General features: G+C 47.3%; 1 protein-coding gene across 3 annotated transcripts in view; it reads left to right on the top strand.

Moving 5' to 3' along the window:
- The window catches only part of apaf1 (apoptotic peptidase activating factor 1), a 311,250-nt gene that overhangs the window by 94,348 nt on the left and 193,179 nt on the right, over positions 1-23,723 (top strand). For all 3 annotated transcript variants that reach the window (XM_072471565.1, XM_072471564.1, XM_072471566.1), the window contains exons 9-10: positions 11,281-11,451; positions 14,713-14,844. In XM_072471565.1, coding sequence (XP_072327666.1) covers positions 11,281-11,451; positions 14,713-14,844 — 303 coding nt within the window. The remainder of the gene's footprint in view (positions 1-11,280; positions 11,452-14,712; positions 14,845-23,723) is intronic.

Raw genomic sequence — 23,723 nt, 5'->3', positions numbered from 1 at the left:
GAAAACTGATATGTACGGGAGGAATCGAATGTACAAAGTTCTGTATCATATTGATTTGCCATGTTTATGTCTTGCTATGCGAGTTTTCTTTTTGTTACGGGGGCGGGGAGGGGGAGGGGGGGGGGGGGGGGGGAGTTCTTTGTATGGTTGAACATTTTGTTTAAAAATTCTCAATAAACATTTTTTTTTAAAAAAAGGAACTATATAGTTAATAGTAACCGTTTAAAAACAATTTACATTAAATTTACGAATTAATTGACGCAATGTCAATTAGAGGGGTGCAGTGCTCTGAGTGTGAGATGTGGCAGGTCCGGGAGACTTCCAGCATCCCGGATGGCTTCATCTGCAGAAAGTGCACCCAACTGGAGCTCCTCACAGACCGTATGGTTCGGTTGGAGCAGCAATTGGATGCACTTAGGAGCATGCAGGTGGCGGAAAGCTTCATAGATCGCAGTTATATAAATGTGGTCACACCCAAGGTGCAGGCAGAGAAATGGGTAACCACCAGAAAGGCAGGCAGTCAGTGCAGGAATCCCCTGTGGTTGTCCCCCTCTCGAACAGGTATAACCCTTTGGATACTGTCGGGGGGGAATAGCCTATCAGGGGAAAACAGCAGCAGCCAGAGCAGTGGCACCGCGGCTGGCTCTGATGTTCAGCAGGGAGGGTCAAAGCGCAGAGGAGCAATAGTCATAGGGGACTCTATAGTCAGGGGCACAGATAGGCACGTCTGTAGACGTGAAAGAGACTCTAGGATGGTATGTTGCCTCCCTGGTGCCAGGGTCCAGGATGTCTTCGAATGTGTAGCGGGCATCCTGAAGGGGGAGGGCAAACAGGCAGAGGTCGTTAAACATATTGGTACTAACGACATAGGCAGGAAGGGGCATGAGGTCCTGCAGCAGGAGTTCAGGGATCAGGCAGAAAGTTAAAAGACAGGACTTCTAGGGTTGTAATCTCGGGATTACTCCCTGTGCCACGTGCCAGTGAGGCGAGAAATAGGAAGATATAGCACCTAACACGTGGCTAAACAGCTGGTATAGGAGGGAGGGTTTCCGTTATCTGGACCACTGGGAGCTCTTCCGGGGCATGTGTTGTTAAGTAATGGGTTAAGAGACATTGCAATTAGTTGTCTCATTTATGTTAAGTATCCATTAATTGACACTGATATGTAGAGGGGCTTGAGGTGGCCTCTGTCAGGTGATGTATAGTGAGAGTTTTGTGCAAAGGCCGTTGGAAGGAAATAAATATGTGTTTGTGAAAAAGGAACAGAACTTTAGATTCTTCATATCACAGCAACTAAAATGTCTAACCGGTGTGACCTGTATAAGAAGGACGGGTTGCATCTAAACTGGAGAGGCATAAATATCCTAGCCGTGAGGTATGCTAGTGTCACACGGGAGGGTTTAAACTAATATGGCAGGGGGATGGGCACCGGAGCAATGGGTCAGAAGGTGAAGGCATTGAGGGAGAACTAGGGAATATGGCTCTGAGGAAGAGCAGGCAGGGAGATGTTGCTGAAGACAGCGGGTCTGGTGGCCTGAAGTGCATATGTTTTAATGGAAGACGTATTACGGGTAAGGCAGATGAACTTGGAGCTTGGATTAGTACTTGGAAGTATGATGTTGTTGCCATTACAGAGACCTGGTTGAGGGAAGGGCAGGATTGGCAGCTAAACATTCCAGAATTTAGATGTTTCAGGCGGGATAGAGGGGGATGTAAAAGGGGTGGCAGAGTTGCGCTACTGGTTAGGGAGAATATCACAGCTGTACTACGGGAGGACACCTAAGAGGGCAGCGAGGCTATATGGGTAGAAATCAGGAATAAGAAGGGTGCAGTCACAATGTTGGGGGTTTACTACAGGCCTCCCAACAGCCAGCGGGGAATAGAGGAGCAGCTAGGTAGACAGATTTTGGAAACAAGTAAAAACAACAGGGTTGTGGTGATGGGAGACTTCAACTTCCCCAATATTGACTGGGACTCACTTAGTGCTAGGGGCTTAGACGGGGCAGAGTTTGTAAGGAGCATCCAGGAGGGCTTCTTAAAACAATATGTAGACAGTCCAACTAGGGAAGGGGCTGTACTGGACCTGGTATTGGGGAATGAGCCCGGCCAGGTGGTGGAAGTTTCAGTAGGGGAGCATTTCGGGAACAGTGACCACAATTCAGTAAGTTTTAAAGTGCTGGTGGACAAGGATAAAAGTGGTCCGAAGGTGAATGTGCTGAATTGGGGGAAGGCTAATTATGACAATATTAGGTGGGAACTGAAGAACCTAGATTGGGGGCGGATGTTTGAGGGTAAATCAACATCTGACAGGCTTTCAAATGTCAGTTGAAAGGAATTCAGGACCGGCATGTTCATGTGCGGAAGAAGGATAAATATGGCAAATTTCGGGAACCTTGGATAACGAGAGATATTGTGGGCCTCGTCAAAAAAAAAGGAGGCATTTATCAGGGCTAGAAGGCTGAGAACAGATGAAGCCTGTGGAATACAAGGAAAGTAGGAAGGAACTTAAGAAAGAAGTCAGGAGGGCTAAAAGAGGTCACAAAAAGTCATTGGCAAATAGGGTTAAGGAAAATCCCTAGGCGTTTACACGTACATAAAAAGCAAGAGGGCAGGCGAGGGAAGAATAAAGGGATTAAGGGTTATGGTGTTCGGGCCGGAAAGTTGAGCTGAGTCCACAGAAGATCAGCCATGATCTCATTGAATGGCAGAGCAGGCTCGAGGGGCCAGATGGCCTACTCCTGCTCCTAGTTCTTATGTTCTTATGTAAATGGGCGAGGTACTAAATGAATATTTTGCATCAGTATTCACCAAAGAGAAGGAATTGGTGGATGTTGAGTCTGGAGAAGGGTGTGTAGATAGCCTAGGTCACATTGAGATCCAAAAAGACGAGGTGTTGGGCGTCTTGAAAAATATTACGATAGATAAGTCCCCTGGGCCTGAAGGGATCTACCCCAGAATACTGAAGGAGGCTAGAGAGGAAATTGCTGAGGCCTTGACAGAAATCTTTGGATCCTCACTGTCTTCAGGTGATGTCCTGGAGGACTGGAGAATAGCCAATGTTGTTCCTTTATTTAAGAAGGGTAGCAAGGATAATCCAGGGAACTACAGGCCCGTGAGCCTTACATCAGTGTTAGGGAAATTACTGGAGAGAATTCTTCGAGACAGGATCTACTCCCATTTGGAAGCAAATGGACCTATTAGTGAGAGGCAGCATAGCTTTGTGAAGGGGAGGTAGTGTCTCACTAACTTGATGGAGTTTTTCGAAGAGGTCACAAAGATGATTGATGCAGGTAGGGCAGTGGATGTTGCTATATGGACTTCAGTAAGGCCTTTGACAATGTCCCTCATGGTAGACTGGTACAAAAGGTGAAGTCACACGGGATCAGGGGTGAGCTGGCAATGTGGATACAGAACTGGCTAGGTCATAGAAGGCAGAGAGTAGCAATGGAAGGGTGCTTTTCTAATTGGAGGGCTGTGACTAGTGGTGTTCCGCAGGGATCAGTGCTGGGACCTTTGCTGTTCGTAGTATACATAAATGATTTGGAGGAAAATGTAACTGGTCTGATTAGTAAGTTTGCAGATGACACAAAGGTTGGTGGAATTGCGGATAGCGATGACTGTCAGAGGATAGAGCAGGATTTAGATTGTTTGGAGACTTGGGCGGAGAGATGGCAGATGTAGTTTAATCCGGACAAATGTGAGGTCATGCATTTTGGAAGGTCTAATGCAGGTAGGGAATTTACAGTAAATGGTAGAACCCTCAAGAGTATTGAAAGTCAGAGAGATCTGGGTGTACAGGTCTACAGGTCAATGAAAGGGGCAACACAGGTGGAGAAGGTAGTCAAGAAGGCATACAGCATGCTTGCCTTCATTGGCCGTGGCATTGTGTATAAGAATTGTGCAAGTCATGTTGCAGCTGTATAGAACCTTAGTTAGGCCACACTTGGAGTATTGTGTTCAATTCTGGTCGCCACACTACCAGAAGGATGTGGAGGCTTTAGGGAGGGTGCAAAAGTGATTTACCAGGATGTTGCCTGGTATGGAGGGCATTAGGTATGAGGAGAGGTTGAATAAACTTGGTTTGTTCTCACTGGAACGACGGAGGTTGAGGCGACATGATAGAGGTCTACAAAGTTATGGGGGGCATAGACAGAGTGGATAGTCAGAGGCTTTTCCCCAGGGTAGAGGGGTCAATTACTAGGGGGCATAGGTTTAAGGTGCGAGGGGCAAGATTTAGAGGAGATGTACGAGGCAGGTTTGTTTACACAGAGGGTAGTGGGTGCCTGGAACTCGCTGCCGGAGGAGGTTGTGGAAGCAGGGACGATTGTGACATTTAAGGGGCATCTTGACAAATACATGAATAGGATGGGAATAGAGGGATACGGACCCAGGAAGTGTAGAAGATTTTAGTTTAGTCGGGCAGCATGGTTGGCATGGGCTTGGAGGACCTAAGGGCCTGTTCCTGTGCTGTACGTTTCTTTGTTCTTTGAAAAGTGTAATCAGCTGAATTTCCATGTAATCTTATGGTTAATTTTTCAGTTCGTCATCCTATTCAATGTTCACATCATACTTCCAATACGTGATCAATGTCACTCTTGTAGGGAAGCACCTTTGATAGAATGGAACTATAGAAGCATAATACTGCAGAAGCTGGAAATCTGAAATAAAAACAGAAAATGCTGGAAATACTCAGCAGGTCAGGCAGCATCTGCAAAGAGAGAAACAGAGTTAACATTTCAGGTCAGTGGCCTTTCACCAGAACCTTTCTGATGAACAGCCATTGATCTAACTCTGCTTCTCTCAACAAATGCTACCTGACCGACTAGGTATTTTCAGTATTTCTTTTGGAGAGTGCACCCAGCTTTCTGTAATTCATCTGAGGATCAGTGCAAATATCACCTGCTAGGCCAGAGCTGCATGGTTAAAATAACCACCGTATAGGTATTACACATATTGGCATGGTGGCACAATGGTTAGCACTGCTGCCTCTCAGCTCCAGGTTCAATTCCGGCCTCGGGTGACTGTGTTGAGTTTGCACTTTCTCCCTGTGTCTGCGTGGGTTTCCTCTGGGTGCTCCGGTTTCCTTCCACAGTCCAAAGATGTGGAGGTTAGATGGATTGGCCATGCTAAATTGCCTCTTAGTTTCCAAAAGGTTCGGTGGGGTTACTGGGTTACAGGGATAGGGTGGAGACATGGGCTTAAGTAGGATGTTCTTTCCAAGGGCCGGTGCAGACCCGATGAGCCAAATGGCCTCTTTCTGCACTGTTAAATTCTATAATTCTATGATAGTATTAGCTCGGTGAGAGACCACCGTACAAGACAGCATTATGCAATACAAATTCTCCCTCTGCTTTCATCCAGCAGAAATGCCTGCTATAGTTTTAATAACAGTCGATTAAACATTTCTTCAGCTGTGAATTTCAAGTTCTTGGCTTCTCCCTGTCGTGTGTGTGTAAGACTTGAACAGCACATGGACACTCAGTGCTTATTATTTATCTTTTCCTGCAAGCTTAACTGAACAAAATAGGTATTTTAATCTTTAAAAAAATATTTTTATTCCTATTTTGCAACCAACATTTTACGAAACCAATGCTAGACCAACACATATAATCAGATGAGCACCCCAACAACAAGTGTGGCTGTGACCCCCTCTCTTCCCCCCCCCCTTAAACAGGTGTACTTTTCTTAATATTTAATCATCCTCAACATGCCAAGACATGTATTTACAGACACTTGTGTACAGTTTGGTTTGGGCTTTAACTTGCCTACGAACCAGTCCTCTGAGGTTTTTGTCCCGTGCCTCCCACTACCCCCCCCCCCCCCCCCTCTCTCTCTTGCAGACCTCGAACAGGTCTTGGAACAAGTTGATGAACAGTTCCCATTTCCAGTGGAAGCCTTCTTCCGATCCACGGATGGCAAATTTTATTTTCTCCAGCCTGAAAAATTCCGTCAGGTCAGACAGACAGCCAGTCTGGAGCCTTGGTTGGTGCTGTTGATCGCCAGGATTCTCTGGCAGACGATCTGGGGGTACGTTGTTGTTTCTTTGCAGAGGAAGTTTTTGGCCAGAATATATCTGAGGTTGTTTCCTCTTGGGAGCTGGAACTTCTCCGTGAGTTTCCCCAGGGCCTCTACCCTAACATCCGCGCACATGTCACTAACCGTCAAAGTCCCCTCGTCCTGACTCCACCTTTTCAAGGAAGCATCCATTGTTGCGGGAGTGAACCTGTGGTTGTTGCAGCTGGGGGCCATGGTGGACATTTTGGTTAGACCGAAGTGCTGCCTCATTTGGTACCACGCTCAGAGCATGGCTACTACCACTGGGATATTCGAGTATCTGGCCAGGGGGGAATGAGAGTGTGGTTGTGGCTAGCGCTCGGAGGGATGATCCTGCACAAGAACTCTCTTCCATTCTCACCCACTCCTCTTCCGATTCCTTGACTTACCCCCATACTTGCCGTGAAGACTGTCCTCTTGTTTAGAAGTATGGCTACGCCCCACCCCCCACCTCGCCCTCGTCCCATAACACGATAATACATCTGACCCACACAGCTTTTTCTTACCTGCAATTGGTCCTTCTCCCTTAGGTGTGTTTCCTGGAGGAAGGTAACATCAGCCCTCCAACTTTTCAGATGGGCGAAAACTTTGGATCTTTTCACTGGCCTGTGAAGTCCCCTGACGTTCTCAGTGACTATCTTGATGGAGGGGCCTCTGCTCCCCACCCCTCTCCTGCTTGGTCAGCCATACTTACCTTGTGGAAGCGCCTCTGCACTCCAGGATTTCCCTTTGTTTGGGAGCCACACAATATGGACGTGATCACCGTGTTCACCATGTGGCTGTACCCCTGCACTTCCGGGCTTCCCATTGTTTGGGAGCGCAAAGATGGTCGTTCTCGGAATTGTTGTTTTCACTGCCGCCATGTGCGACCTGTCATAGCCAGCATTCTACCCACGCACTCCCCTCCCTCCTGCCCCCGTGTCCCCCTCTTGGGTCTGTATACCTCTTTTGTCTCCCCCCCCCCCCCCTTCTGCCTTTCCTCTCACCCTACTTCCCTGCACTGGCTTGCCCACTCATGCGGTGCCCCCCCACCTCCCAGGAAGCAAGCAATCCTTAAACTCCCCCACCCGTTATTTTTTCTCCCCCCCCCTTCTTCCATCACCTATCTCTGCACCTTATTGCGTTCACCCACTCCTTCCTGGGACTTAAAGTTAAATTGAAAGCGAGGCAGTTCTGTCCCACGCAATTGTCCTTTTCTGTTCTTGACACAATGTTTGTTTCTACTGTTGCCGCTGCCTTCCCAGCCCGTGTCTGTGCACGAACCGTCTGCCTCAGCCGGTGCGGTGAAGTAGTAGTCCTTCCCCATGAAGGTTACCCACAGTTTGGCTGGGTGCAGTGTTCCAAACCGCACTCCACTCTGGTACAGAGCCGCTTTGGCTGCATTAAACTCAGCGCGGTGCTTGGCCAGGTCTGCCCCAACGTCCTGGTGCACTCGGATCAAGTGGCCTTCCCACTGGCAGGACCGTGTGTGCCTTGCCCAGTTCAAAATCTTCTCTTGATCCTGCTGCCGGTGAAGTTTTGCTATGGAAACCCTTGGTAGTGTCCCGGATTTGGCCTGAGTGAACTGTGAGCTCTGTCTATCTCTGGGGGCTTGGGACAGCACTCTCTCTTGACCAGTTTACCCAGCATCTGGGCCACATATTCCGTGGGATTCCTGCCCTCGACACCCTCCGGCAGACCTACGATGTCAAAGTTGTTTGTGTGGCATCCATCACTTGGTTTCAGAGAGTGGGATTACTGATCACATTCACCTATTGGTTTACATGGACTGTACTTACTGAGAACATGAGAGTATAAATTAGATCTTGTAACTTGTGTTACCCTTTCAAATCTGTATATATCTATAAAGGTATAGTTGGGTGGAGGAGTAATTCTTGGTCTCCCTGTCTCGAGAGTGCACGTCAATGGGTCACTGGTTTGGAAGCATCTGGCTCTCTCTGCGGTGTGTTCTCATGTCTTGCCACTTGGATTGGATTGGATTAGATTTGTTTATTGTCACGTGTACCGAGGTACAGTGAAAGTATTTTTCTGCGAGCAGCTCAACAGATCATTAAATACATGAAAAGGAAATAAAAGAAAATACATAATAGGGCAACACAACATATACAATGTAACTACATAAGCACTGGCATCGGATGAAGCATACAGGGTGTAGTGTTAATGAGGTCAGTCCATAAGAGGGTCATTTAGGAGTCTGGTGACAGTGGGGAAGAAACTGTTTTTGAGTCTGTTCGTGCGTGTTCTCAGACTTCTGTACCTCCTGCCCGATGGAAGAAGTTGGAAGAGTGAGTAAGCCGACATCTCTTGCTGCATCTCTTCTCTTCACCTCTTTTCACTCTCTCCTTCACTGCTGTCCACCAGCTCTGGCGGTGACTGGCAACTTGCTCCCACACTTGTGGTCCATGTCATGTTTGCAGACATCTTTGAAGCAAAAGGATGGGCGGCAAATGGATCTGGCGCTGTACAATACGCTCTTGGGGATCCTGCCATCCTCCGTGTGGTTCACATGTCCAAGCCATCTCGAGCGGCGCTGGCTCAGTATGACGTACGTGCTGGGGATGTTTGTTACCTTGAGGATGTTGATATTGGAGATGCGGTCCTGCCACCAGATGCTGAAGATTCGTCGGAGACGGTGAAGATGGAATATGTTGAAGTGTCATATTTGGCTGGCATACATTGCCCAGGCCTCAATGTCGTAAAGCAGGATACTAAGGACGCAGACATGTAACACTCAAAAACATTTGTGTTCTGTGTGAAATAGCACATTTTCTCATACCCTCTTGGTCACCTGCACATAGAACATGCAGTGCAGAAGAAGGCCATTCAGCCCATCGAGTGCCTCAGGATAGACACGGTCAACCAGCTTCTGAAGTCTGTTTAAGATGACTCGGCAAAGGCTTTCCCTACTGTGCTGAGCAGGGAGGTTCCACGGTAATTGTTGCAGTCAGCTTATAGTGGATGATGTTGGCATCGCGCATGTCCTGTGGCACTGCTCCTCATCCCAGTACTGGTAAAGCAAGTCGTGGAGTTTTGAGAGTATTGTTGGCTTGGCATATTTGAATATTCTAGGGGTAATGCCGTCATTCCCATTCAACTTGATGCTGGCTAGAGAATCGATGGCGTTGCTGAGCTCCAGTTCTGTTAGCTGTTCATCCAGCTTGTCTGTGAGTGGCAGAGGCTGAACTGCATTAAGGGTGGCACGAGTGACAATGTTTTCCCTGGGGTACAGTTCTAGGTGGTGCTCCATCCAGCGGTTCATTTGCTTGCTTTAGTCGGTGATTTCCCCCCCAATTTTAGACTTGAGGGGTTGTCTTCATGGTTGGCCCATAAGCTTCCTTGATGTCGTCATACATTTCTCTGATGTTTCCGGTGTCAGAAACCAGCTGAATACGACTGCATAGAAGTTGCCAGGAGTCGTTTGCATTGCTCCCAGTTGTTCTTTGCATGGTGCTTCTGGTAGCTTTAATTGCTAAGGATGTTTTCACGGGTTTACTCCCTTAGCTTCAGTCCCTCCCGAGACGCCCACAAGTAGTTGGGCTCGAATCCCTGAGCAGGGGCCCTGACCAGATGCTGTCAGCCGGAGCCAGCTGAGCCCGGGTGTCTGGAAGGCGGGGTCGACACTTCCTGAAGTAGCTCCACTTCACAAGTGCTACCTGTTACCCAAAGGAGTAATGTATATAGTTAATCTTGTTTAATAAATGTTTTGTTCTTTTGTTAAATGTACATCAGCTGACTCCAGTGACTCTGTTCAGTAGCCCCGTTCCACATATCTAAACAACAAATAAAAGTTAGAATCTATCATGCTGAGTTCCATCCTGGGATCTGACTTGTCCAGCAGTAACATCAGCTGAGATCATGACAGCCTAACTTTGTTTGCTAACTGCTCTACGTTCTTGCAGCTGTTGGCCTCGAGGTTTAGCTATGTTTCTCAATATAATTCTGTTACATCAGAACACAACCTGGTTGTCATTAAGGGCTTATTAAATATTGACGACTGCAGTGAATCAATCTTCCTAACCTCTTTTAAAAGGTCACAACGTAACTGTCAATCAGAAAGCACAGACACAATCCACATCCTCCTTGTCTTTTGGTAAACTTGGGTAAATGTACATTTACAGTACACTTTCACGCTGTTTTAAAAGGGGGTGATGGTCTTTCTTTGTTTGGCCTATCTCCACATCTCATTGATTTGGGATCCCTACAGGCTTCTGGAAATAAAAGTGACAGACATTCACATCACTTGTAATTTCATTCGAACAAATCTCCATTCATCAGTATTGAATGTAGCCTATCTTTGAACCTGAAACAGCTTTGTCATTGCCAATGTTTATTGGGTTTATTAAATATGTGGCACTTTGAACACCATTATGTGTGATCAAGTTGTCTAGCCTGAACCAAACGTTTTCTGTTGCAAAGAAAATTGTGTCTGTCGTTGATCCCTTGCATACTATTCCTGTATTTTGTATAATACAAGTTCAAATATTCAACAAATGCACATGTTTTGACACAGACATGCTCCCGGTCAAATCAATTTCAGAAGTTTTTACATCTGCATGCAATAGTTTTAATTGATTTTGATCCAAACACTGGGGCATCATATAGCTTCATAAGGCACAAAGTGTGTGGCCAGTTCTGATTGAAGAAAATGGGAAATTTTATTGATGACTCTTTCAAAGCACTTTGCATTGAGGAATGTTCACACAGTCAGTTGCTGAAAAACAATAAAAACAATTTCCGTTCACCCCTCAGTTCACTGACCCACATTGGCTCCTGGTTAAACAATGCCTCACTTTTAAAATTGATATCCTTGTTTTCAAATTCTTCCATAACCTCACCCCTCTCCATCTCTGTAATCTACTCCAGCCACACAAGCTGCGGAGGTATCTTCACCCTCCAATTCTGCGAACAAACTTCCCTGATTTTAATAGATACACCATTGGAGGCTGTCCCTTCAGCTGCCCTAGCCCCAAGCTCTGGAATTCCCTTCTTAAGCCTCACCTTCTCTCTACTTCCCTTTCCTTCTTTGAGGCTTTTCTTTTAACCTATCCCTTTGACAAAGCATTTGGCCATCTGTCTTAATATCTCCTTATGTGCTTGGTGTCATCTTTTGTTTAATAACATGAAGTGTCTCGGGATGCTTTACTATGTTAAATGCACTATAAAAATACAAGTAGTTGTTTCTATGGTAAATTTCATTTATCGCTGTAAATTTTCATGTCGGAACAGGTTCTGTGCATTCTGTGGGACTTAGATACAGAAGAAGAAGTCGAAGACATCTTACAAGTATTTGTCAACAAATCGTTACTATTCTGTGACCGCAATGGAAAATCTTTTCAGTATTACCTACATGATCTACAATTGGACTTCCTAACTGAACAGAATCGCAATCGGCTTCCGGTAGATTTTCTTATTTTAATAGCTAACCTATTTTTCCCTATGATCATGTTCCTGTTTCTTAATTTTGTATATTTGGCTTCTGAGTGAAATTATCATTTTTAACTTTGCAAATATTGTAGCAAATGTGTATATGAGTATCACATGAGATAGTATAGACTGTTGGATCGGATTGGATTGGATTTGTTTATTGTCACGTGTACCGAGGTACAATGAAAAGTATTTTTCTGCAAGCTGCTCAAACAGTTCATTTAGTACATGAAAATAAAAAGAAAATACATAATAGGGCAACACAAGGTACACAATGTAAATACATAGACACCGGCATCGGGTGAAGCATGCAGGAGTGTAGTATTAATCAGGTCAGTCCATAAGAGGGCCGTTTAGGAGTCTGGTAACAGTGGGGAAGAAGTTGTTTTTGAGTCTGTTCGTGCGTGTTCTGAGACTTTTGTATTTCCTTCCTGATGGAAGAAGTTGGAAGAGTGAGTAAGCAGGGTGGGAGGGCTATTTGATTATGCTGCCCGCTTTCCCCAGGCAGCGGGAGGTCTAGATAGAGTCAATGGATGGGAGGCAGGTTCTTGTGATGGACTGGGCTGTGTTCACGACTGTCTGAAGATTCTTCGGGTCTTGGGTCGAGCTGTTGCCATACCAGACTGTGATGCAGCCAGATGGGATGCTTTCTACGGTCCACCGGTAAAAGTTGGAAGAGTCAATGTGGACATGTTGAATTTCCTTAGTTTCCTGAGGAAGTATAGGTGCTGTTGTGCTTTCTTGGTCGTAGCGTCGACATGGGTGGACCAGGACAGATTATTGGTGATGTGCACATCTAGGAATTTGAAGCTGGCAACCATCTCCACCTCAGCCCGTTGATCCAGACAGGGGTGTGTACAATGTTTTGCTTTCTGAAGTCAATGTCCACCTCTACTTTTCCTGACATTGAGGGAGAGGTTATTGTCATTACACCACTCCACCAGGTTCTCTATCTGCCCCCTGTATTCTGACTCGTCGTTGTTCGAGATCCGACTCACTACGGTCGTGTCGTCAGCAAACGTGTAGATGGAGTTGGAGTCAAATTTTGCCATGCAGTCGTTTGTGTATAGGGAGCATAGGAGGTAAGTACGCAGCCTTGCGGGGCCCCGGTATTTAGTATAGTATAGAAGGTAAAATTTAAATGCATAACTCGATTCTTTCCAACTCTCAAACAGCATGATTTGGACTTGAGCAAACTTTTGACTAATAAGTTTTTCAAATTCGCCACCCTTCTCCAGGGATGCCACACAGAGAAAAGGTCAATCCTTGCTAGCAAAGATGTTGCTCGGAGCCTCTACTTTTAACCCCTGAATTACCAATTACGCCACCTCAGGCCTGTTGTAGTTAGCCAAACAGGGTTAGTTTTATTGGGTTCAGCCATTTACAAAAATTGCTTCATTGATCGGAATAATGAGTTCACGTTCTTTCTCTTATTTGAATTTGTACAAGTCTCTGTTCATTCTCTTACACCTATCCCAGTCAGTCAAGGGCAGTAGCTAAGTGCTCTCTGTTCCCATAGACAATTGCAGTATGTTTTGACATCTTGGTTTGCAGCAAATTAATGCTTTGAACTTCAAATATTTGTATATTATCCAGCGGTAATTACTAATTACTTATTCTTCAATTATGTATGAGGTTCACTACTTGTTTAATCTGTTTCTGGCTGATTACTAATTCTTGATTAATACATATGTGTGATTATAAAGTAGAGAAAGCAAAATGGCTTCCATAGGGTGCGATTCTCCCAAAGAATTTCTAAATTAATTTGTGACGTGTTTTTCAGGGAGTTTCCAAATTCCTCACCGCTTTTCAATGACACTGAGTAACATTTTGGGGCCCTGGGGAGTTTCTCACTGGTTTAGCCCACACTTCGAATTTCTTTTAACTCTGGGAGCTGAATTCAGAGATCGGGCTGCCATTTTAAAAGGGCGCCACGATGTTTTAAGTGAGCTTGTGGTCCCCCACCCCCCCCACCCATGGGCAATGCCATCCCCCACACAAATGGACACTACCCCCCCCAAGTGAGGACAACCCACTATAGGAGGTCCCTCTTCAGTCACCTCCAAGCCCCCTTACAGCACCTTCTAGGACACCCACTCATCACCCCTCAAACTCCCGAAGGCCCCTACTTATCTCCCCTGCACTCCCCACCCTTAAAGCCCACCTCCACCTTCATTTCATGGGTGTGGCCCCCCTGGCCCTTGGCAGTCAGGCACCCTTGCACTACCACCCTGGCACCCAGGCAGAACTCGTAGCCTGGTAATGCCAGGCAGTGCCAAGGTGCCAGCTGGGCAGTGCCAAGGTGGCCACGTTCCAGGGGTCCATCCTGCATTTACCCTGACCACTCAGGGGCTCCAATGGCTCAGGAGACCTCCCGTGCAGTTCCGCCTGGTCCACGTTTGTGTGGACCAGCACTGATCGGTGCCCGGCTGCAGCCTCCCTGGGGCCGGTGGATCTGGGCAAACATGTTGTAAGTAGGTTTACGACCTACTTCTGCGAGTGTCATTCGGTCACGCCTATTTGAGATGGAGGTCCGACTCCAACATCTCGCTGGACTTCGGTGAATCCCGTGAGGCGTGGAGCCTGTCGGGAGGCTCTCTGCAGGCCTCGCCCGGGATTCTCCGGCCGCATTGTGCTCTCACTTGAGCGCAACGCGGCCACAGAATCGTGCCCAATGGCACCTTGATTTTGTTAGCTTACTACCGTGAACATATTGTGAAAATTCCTTAAAGATTGTCAGGTTAAAATAATATCTCCTGTCCAGGCCTACTTCAGCTCCTGCCAGTGCCAGAAGGTCCGAAACATTTTTGTTTTGGGTCTCAGTTGATTGCTGCCTTGCTGCATCTCGCCAGTTGCGGAAAGGTCTGGGAGGTGATTGTGAGTGGAGTGGGATTGGGTGATGGTGTCAGATTGGCATAGTGGTCTCCAATTTCTGCTGTTCCTGGATACATGGAATTAAACATTTTCGGAACCCTTAAAGTACTGCTGGTCAGACCACTCGATGTTTAACAGCGACGAATGGACTATGTGCGGTGCATTCTCTGCCTACTCCTACCTGAACATCGCAGTTGTGGCACACAACTGCCATGTGACCCCCATATGTATACTTAACCAGAGTCCACTGAGAAATGGGTGCAAGGGATGTTATCTATTTACAGGATTTATTGTGATTTGTTAAAATATTTTGAAATTATTTGTTGAGTTGGCTTCAGTTCATATTTGCTTTTCTCACAGGACTTGCATGCAAAAATGGTTTGCCAATATCAGAAGACATATAAAAGACGATTCCCATCACCTTCTGACGAAGATTGTATGTATTGGTACAGTTTTCTGGCTAACCATATGGCTAAAGCAAATATGGACAAGGTTAGTTCAAAAGACTCTACAATTACCTTAGTCATAATCTGTAAACAGAAATTTAAAAGACTATTGTTCCATTTTGAGAATTGCAGAAGGAACATTATGGGTGGGATTTTCTGACCCTTTAGATCCCGCTGAAGTTGGGTTCCCTAATGGCGGGGTGGATAAGCCATGCAAAGTGGCGTAGACATCGACAGGACCGGAAGATCTCACTGGTGGCTAATGGCATGCTGCCTCCATCACCAGAAAGCATGCCGTGTGAGAGGGCGGGGGGCAGGGTGTCCCACTCGTAGAGAGAAAACGTACTTACAGAGGCTACACAAGTCGACCCTGATTAAGTATGGTTGTTAAGAGGAAGCTTTCAGTTGACTGTTCCACCTCCTATGCAGTTAGGCTGTGTAATGAATTGATGATCTTGCTGTAACATGGCTTATGTAATTCAACATACTAACTATCACTCTTTATCCCATTTTGCTTTTCCATCCTTGTCCCAGTATATCATCTGCTGTTTCTCAAGGCACAGTCGAACAAATAGCTCCCACCAATGCCAAATTTTATTTATATAGTGCCTTTAACATAGCGACATGCCCCAAGGTGCTACACAGGAATGGTATCAAACTAAATTTGACACTGAGCCTTATTAGGTAATATTAGGACAGGAAAGAGATAAGTTGCAAGGACTATCTTACAGGAGGAGTTTGGAGTGGGAATTCTAGACCTTGCGGCCTGAGCAGCTGAAGATGTTGCCTCAGGATGGAATGATTAAAATTAGATGGCTAAAAGGCAAGAATTGGAGGAATGCAATCTTTTAAAAACACTTAAAATATGTGAACCACAAACAAAAAAAATGAAGTATTTGTTCTTTAAAGGTTATTTGCTAATTTCTACCAACTTTATTGGGTGCAACTTGAGCTATTCTTCCCATTTCTGTTGCTGTGGAAAAATCCAAACTAGAGTCTAGCAGCTTCCAGGCATCTGTCAATGCCTCCTCAAAACAGCTGCAAATATGTAAAAATCAAAGTGGCCTGATGTGATCATCCTCCTAACCTCCATTCCCCCCATTTCCCCCTCTCATCTAGCATTTGTTTCCTGCTCAGCGCGTCCCATCAGTTTGCGTTTCTTCTTCGTAGAATCCTTTGATCGAATGTGTTAGTGCTTTACTGTATTAAAGCAGTGTCGTGTTGCCAGTTTTACTTCTGAGCTGTTAAAAATGTTTTAAAATTTTGGTGTTGCTATTGGCAGAGTTTAGTTAACTATCTAGGTATATAGTTCATGGGAACTTAAAATGGGCCATTTGGGGGAAAAATAATGCAATGCAATTAAATGGGATTACATCCGCCGATGAATTTAAATTTTAGTTCTCCTGCTATCTCCCAGTTTTGCAAGAGACTTTCAATTTTTTATTGGAAATATTTTTATTGGAATTTTAATGATTTTTATACAAAGTTTACAAAAAAACGAACCAAACAATAATACACAATAACAATAATACGCCTCCCCCCCCCCCAACAACAATATAAGTTAACCCCCCCACCTTATCTTATCCTCTCCCCCCCCAACTGTTTAATTATTTTCTTGGTTTCACATTTCGTATTACATATTTTTAGTTTGATCAGGTGTCGCACCCATGAGTATTTTTACAGAGGCAATAGAGGTGTACATAGAACATTACAGCGCAGTACAGGCCCTTCGGCCCTCGATGTTGTGCCGACCTGTGAAACCACTCTAAAGCCCATCTACACTATTCCCTTATCGTCCATATGTCTATCCAATGACCATTTGAATGCCCTTAGTGTTGGCGAGTCCACTACTGTTGCAGGCAGGGCATTCCACGCCCGTACTACTCTCCGAGTAAAGAACCTACCTCTGACATCGGTCCTATATCTATCTCCCCTCAATTTAAAGCTATGTCCCCTCATGCTAGACATCACCATCCGAGGAAAAAGGCTCTCACTGTCCACCCTATCTAATCCTCTGATCATCTTGAATGCCTCAATTAAGTCACCTCTTAACCATCTTCTCTCTAACGAAAACAGCCTCAAGTCCCTCAGCCTTTCCTTATAAGATCTTCCCTCCATACCAGGTAACATTCTGGTAAATCTCCTCTGCACCCGTTCCAATGCTTCCACATCCTTCCTATAATGCGGCGACCAGAATTGCATGCAATACTCCAAATGCGGCCGCACCAGAATTTTGTACAGCTGCAACATGACCTCATGGCTCTGAAACTCAATCCCTCTACCAATAAAAGCTAACATACCATACGTCTTCTTAACAACCATCTCAACCTGGGTGGCAACTTTCAGGGATCTATGTACATGGACACCGAGATCTCTCTGCTCATCCACACTACCAAGAATCTTACCATTAGCCCATTACTCTTGTCTTTCTGTTATTCCTTCCAAAATGAATCACCTCACACTTTTCTGCATTAAACTCCATTTGCCACCTCTCAGCCCAGCGCTGCAGCTTATCTATGTCCCTCTGTAACTTGTAACAGTATTCTGCACTGTCCACAACTCCACCGACTTTAGTGTCATCTGCAAATTTTGCCAACAGATCGACGTACTTTCTGTAGAACTCCACCGGGAACCCGTCTGGCCCCGGGGCCTTCCCCGCCTGCATACTCCCCAAACCCTTGCTCAGCTCCTCCAACCCGATTGGTGCCCCCAAACCAGCCACCACTTGCTCCTCCACCCTCGGGAACCTCTGTTGGTCTAGGAATCGTCTCATCCCCTCTTCCCGCCCCTGGGGGCTTGAATCTGTACAGATCTTCATAGAAGGCCTTGAATACCTTGTTTATTTTCGTTACACTCCGAGCCATGACCCTTCCATCTTTGATTCCCCTTATTTCCCTCGCTGCCATCCTCTTACGGAGCTGGTGTGCCAGCATCCGACTAGCCTTTTCCCCGTACTCTTAGGTCGCCCCCTGTGCCTTCCTCCACTGTGCCTCCGCCTTCCCCGTGGTCAACAGGTCAAACTCCGTCTGGAGCCGTCGTCTTTCCCCGAGGAATCTTTCCTCCGGGGCCTCTGCGTATCTCCTGTCCACTCTCAAAATCTCCCCCACTAACCTCTCCCTTTCCATGCCCTCTGTCCTCTCCCTATGAGCCCTGATGGAGATTAGCTCTCCCCTGATCACCGCCTTCAACGCCTCCCATACCACCCCCACTCGCACCTCCCTGTTGTCGTTGGCCTCCAAGTACCTTTCGATACACCCCCTCACCTTCCCACACACCACCTCATCTGCCAGCAGTCCCACATCCAGCCGCCACAGCGGGCGTTGGTCCCTCTCCTCTCCCAGCCCCATTTCCACCCAGTGCGGGGCGTGGTCCGAAACGGCTATGGCCGAATACTCCGTCCCCTCCACCCTCGGGATGAACGCCCTGCCCAGAACAAAGAAATCTATCCGGGAGTAGGCTTTGTGCACGTGGGAGAAGAAAGAAAATTCCCTGGCCTGCGGTCTTGCAAACCTCCATGGGTCCACTCTCCCCATCTGATCCATAAACCCCCTAAGCACCTTGGCCGCCGCCGGCCTCTTTCCAGTCCTTGATCTGGAGCGGTCCAGTGCTGGGTCCAGCACTGTATTGAAGTCCCCTCCCATTATCAGGCCTCCTACCTCCAGGTCCGGAATGCGCCCCAACATGCGCTTCATGAATCCAGCATCATCCCAGTTCGGGGCGTATACATTTACCAACACCACCCACGTCCCTTGCAGCCTACCACTCACCATCACATATCTCCCTCCATTATCCACTACGATAGTCTTGGCCTCAAATGACACATGCTTTCCCACCAAAATTGCCACCCCTCTATTTTTCGCGTCCAGTCCCGAGTGAAATACCTGTCCTACCCATCCCCTTCTTAACCTGACCTGGTCCGCCACCTTCAGGTGTGTCTCTTGGAGCATAGCCACGTCTGGCTTCAGTCCCTTCAAGTGTGCGAACACTCGAGCCCTCTTCACCGGCCCATTCAGGCCCCTCATGTTCCACGTTATCAGCCCCGCTGACTAGCCATCTCCTTTTCTGGGCCAGTCCCGTGTCCGCGTCTCCCTCGCCCTCCAGTCCCCCAGCCGGGGGACCTCCGTCCCCACCACCTCTTTTGTGTCCCATTCCCTTTCGGCCAGTGCAGCAGCAACCCTTTTTCTCCCCCCCTCCCCTCCCCTCCGCAAGACCTAGCTTTTTTGCTCCCCCCATATCACTCCCGTAAGTCAGCTGACCCCGGCTTCCCCCGCCGTCCCTTTGACCCCCCCATGTGGGAATCTCCCAATCAATTCTTCGTTCCCCTTCCCGCCTTTCTTCCCGCACGCGGGGGAAAGAAACGGCGCTTTACAAAGCCTGCCCCGCCCCCTCTGGCGCAGCTCCTGTCGCAGCCTAGTCTCTCTCCCCCAGCCTATATAACATTTCCTGCGCGTGATTGACCCCCTATATACAACCATCATACATCTTTTGTCGATTTCGGCATGAGAACAGCTGGTGAGTCAGTTTCAGCGGGAGCATTGCGGAAGTGGTTGCTGGGAGGTAAGTCTGTCCTTTAAAAGCACTTGTCTTTGCAGGGGCAGGCCAGTCGATTTCGGCGGGAGAACAGCTGGTGAGTCAGTTTCAGTGGGAGCATTGCGGAAGTGGCTGCTGGGAGGTAAGTCTGTCCTTTAAAAGCACTTGTCTTTGCGGGGGCAGGCCAGTCGATTTCGACGGGAGAAGAGCTGGTGAGTCAGTTTCAGCGGGAGCATTGCAGAAGTGGCTGCTGGGAGGTAAGTCAACCTTTAAAAGCACTTGTCTTTGCAGGGGCAGGCCAGTCGATTTCGGCGTGAGAACAGCTGGTGAGTCAGTTTCAGCGGGAGCGTGGCGGAAGTGGTTGCTGGGAGGTAAGTCTGTCCTTTAAAAGCACTTGTCTTTGCAGGGGCAGGCCAGTCGATTTCGGCGGGAGAACAGCTGGTGAGTCAGTTTCAGCGGGAGCATTGCGGAAGTGGCTGCTGGGAGGTAAGTCAACCTTTAAAAGCACTTGTCTTTGCAGGGGCAGGCCAGTCGATTTCGGCGTGAGAACAGCTGGTGAGTCAGTTTCAGCGGGAGCATTGCGGAAGTGGTTGCTGGGAGGTAAGTCTGTCCTTTAAAAGCACTTGTCTTTGCAGGGGCAGGCCAGTCGATTTCGGCGGGAGAACAGCTGGTGAGTCAGTTTCAGCGGGAGCATTGCGGAAGTGGCTGCTGGGAGGTAAGTCAACCTTTAAAAGCACTTGTCTTTGCAGGGGCAGGCCAGTCGATTTCGGCGTGAGAACAGCTGGTGAGTCAGTTTCAGCGGGAGCATTGCGGAAGTGGTTGCTGGGAGGTAAGTCTGTCCTTTAAAAGCACTTGTCTTTGCAGGGGCAGGCCAGTCGATTTCGGCGGGAGTGGAGCTGGCTGGTTAGTCAATTTCAGCAGGAGCTGAGAATTTTTCTTTTTTTTTAAATTAGTTTTTTAGGCGGGAACAGGAAGTCGACCCGCGGACGTCTGGGAAGACCCTCACCAATAAATTCTGGTGGAGAGGAAACCCGAGACACTACACGTGTAGTGTCTCCCACCCGCCCTCCTCCTCTAACCTAATAATAAAACCCATTGGTCTGAGGTAAGTACCATATTTTATTATATTATTATTATTTTTTATAAAAATTTAATTTAGTTGTTAGCCAGATCTTGGTAGAAAGTTAGAGGAATGGCAGGGAAGGGAGTGCAGTGTTCCTCCTGCAGGATGTTTGAGGTGAGGGATGCAGTTAGTGTCCCTGCTGATTTTACCTGCAGGAAGTGCTGCCATCTCCAGCTCCTCCAAGACCGAGTTAGGGAACTGGAGCTGGAGTTGGAAGAACTTCGGATCATTCGGGAGGCAGAAGGGGTCATAGATAGCAGCTTCAGGGAATTAGTTACACCAAAGATTGGAGATAGGTGGGTAACTGTAAGAGGGACTGGGAAAAAGCAGTCAGTGCAGGGATCCCCTGCGGTCGTTCCCCTGAGAAACAAGTATACCGCTTTGGATACTTGTGGGGGGGACGACTTACCAGGGGTAAGCCATGGGGTACGGGCCTCTGGCATGGAGTCTGTCCCTGTTGCTCAGAAGGGAAGGGGGGAGAGGAGCAGAGCATTAGTAATTGGGGACTCTATAGTCAGGGGCACAGATAGGAGATTTTGTGGGAGCGTGAGAGATTCACGTTTGGTATGTTGCCTCCCAGGTGCAAGGATACGTGATGTCTCGGATCGTGTTTTCCGGGTCCTTAGGGGGAGGGGGAGCAGCCTCAAGTCGTGGTCCACATTGGCACTAACGACATAGGTAGGAAAGGGGACAAGGATGTCAGGCAGGCTTTCAGGGAGCTAGGATGGAAGCTCAGAACTAGAACAAACAGAGTTGTTATCTCTGGGTTGTTGCCCGTGCCACGTGATAGTGAGATGAGGAATAGGGAGAGAGAGCATTTAAACACGTGGCTACAGGGATGGTGCAGGCGGGAGGGATTCAGATTTCTGGATAACTGGGGCTCTTTCTGGGGAAGGTGGGACCTCTGCAGACAGGATGGTCTACATCTGAACCTGAGGGGCACAAATATCCTGGGGGGGAGATTTGTTAGTGCTCTTTGGGGGGGTTTAAACTAATGCAGCAGGGGCATGGGAACCTGGATTGTAGTTTTAGGGTAAGGGAGAATGAGAGTATAGAGGTCAGGAGCACAGATTTGATGTCGCAGGAGGGGGCCAGTGTTCAGGTAGGTGGTTTGAAGTGTGTCTACTTCAATGCCAGGAGTATGCGAAACAAGGTAGGGGAACTGGCAGCATGGGTTGGTACCTGGGACTTCGATGTTGTGGCCATTTCGGAGACATGGATAGAGCAGGGACAGGAATGGATGTTGCAGGTTCCGGGGTTTAGGTGTTTTAGTAAGCTCAGAGAAGGAGGCAAAAGAGGGGGAGGTGTGGCGCTGCTAGTCAAGAGCAGTATTACGGTGGCGGAGAGGATGCTAGATGGGGACTCTTCTTCCGAGGTAGTATGGGCTGAAGTTAGAAACAGGAAAGGAGAGGTCACCCTGTTGGGAGTTTTTTATAGGCCTCCTAATAGTTCTAGGGATGTAGAGGAAAGGATGGCGAAGATGATTCTGGATATGAGCGAAAGTAACAGGGTAGTTATTATGGGAGACTTTAACTTTCCAAATATTGACTGGAAAAGATATAGTTCGAGTACAATAGATGGGTCGTTTTTTGTACAGTGTGTGCAGGAGGGTTTCCTGAAACAATATGTTGACAGGCCAACAAGAGGTGAGGCCACGTTGGATTTGGTTTTGGGTAATGAACCATGCCAGGTGTTGGATTTGGAGGTAGGAGAGCACTTTGGGGACAGTGACCACAATTCAGTGACGTTTACGTTAATGATGGAAAGGCATAAGTATACACCGCAGGGCAAGAGTTATAGCTGGGGGAAGGGCAATTATGATGCCATTAGACGTGACTTGGGGGGGATAAGGTGGAGAAGTAGGCTGCAAGTGTTGGGCACACTGGATAAGTGGGGCTTGTTCAAGGATCAGCTACTGCGTGTTCTTGATAAGTATGTACCGGTCAGACAGGGAGGAAGGCGTCGAGCGAGGGAACCGTGGTTTACCAAGGAAGTGGAATCTCTTGTTAAGAGGAAGAAGGAGGCCTATGTGAAGATGAAGTGTGAAGTTTCGGTTGGGGCGATGGATAGTTACAAGGTAGCGAGGAAGGATCTAAAGAGAGAGCTAAGACGAGCAAGGAGGGGACATGAGAAGTATTTGGCAGGAAGGATCAAGGAAAACCCAAAAGCTTTCTATAGGTATGTCAGGAATAAGCGAATGACTAGGGAAAGAGTAGGACCAGTCAAGGACAGGGATGGGAAATTGTGTGTGGAGTCTGAAGAGATAGGCGAGATACTAAATGAATATTTTTCGTCAGTATTCACTCAGGAAAAAGATAATGTTGTGGAGGAGAATGCTGAGCCCCAGGCTAATAGAATAGATGGCATTGAGGTACGTAGGGAAGAGGTGTTGGCAATTCTGGACAGGCTGAAAATAGATAAGTCCCCGGGACCTGATGGGATTTATCCTAGGATTCTCTGGGAGGCCAGGGAAGAGATTGCTGGACCTTTGGCTTTGATTTTTATGTCATCATTGGCTACAGGAATAGTGCCAGAGGACTGGAGGACAGCAAATGTGGTCCCTTTGTTCAAAAAGGGGAGCAGAGACAACCCCGGCAACTATAGACCGGTGAGCCTCACGTCTGTAGTGGGTAAAGTCTTGGAGGGGATTATAAGGGACAAGATTTATAATCATCTAGATAGGAATAATATGATCAGGGATAGTCAGCATGGCTTTGTGAAGGGTAGGTCATGCCTCACAAACCTTATTGAGTTCTTTGAGAAGGTGACTGAACGGGTAGATGAGGGTAGAGCAGTTGATGTGGTGTATATGGATTTCAGCAAAGCGTTTGATAAGGTTCCCCACGGTAGGCTATTGCAAAAAATACGGAGGCTGGGGATTGAGGGTGATTTAGAGATGTGGATCAGAATTGGCTAGCTGAAAGAAGACAGAGGGTGGTGGTTGATGGGAAATGTTCAGAATGGAGTACAGTCACAAGTGGAGTACCACAAGGATCTGTTCTGGGGCCGTTGCTGTTTGTCATTTTTATCAATGACCTAGAGGAAGGTGCAGAAGGGTGGGTGAGTAAATTTGCAGACGATACTAAAGTCGGTGGTGTTGTCGATAGTGTGGAAGGATGTAGCAGGTTACAGAGGGATATCGATAAGCTGCAGAGCTGAGAGGTGGCAAATGGAGTTTAATGTAGAGAAGTGTGAGGTGATTCACTTTGGAAGGAATAACAGGAATGCGGAATATTTGGCTAATGGTAAAGTTCTTGAAAGTGTGGATGAGC

This window comes from Scyliorhinus torazame, chromosome 13 (assembly GCF_047496885.1).
Source record: "Scyliorhinus torazame isolate Kashiwa2021f chromosome 13, sScyTor2.1, whole genome shotgun sequence".
Taxonomy (NCBI): domain Eukaryota; kingdom Metazoa; phylum Chordata; class Chondrichthyes; order Carcharhiniformes; family Scyliorhinidae; genus Scyliorhinus; species Scyliorhinus torazame.
The sequence above is the reverse complement of the archived record's forward strand: the minus strand, read 5'-3'. Positions and strand labels throughout refer to the sequence as shown.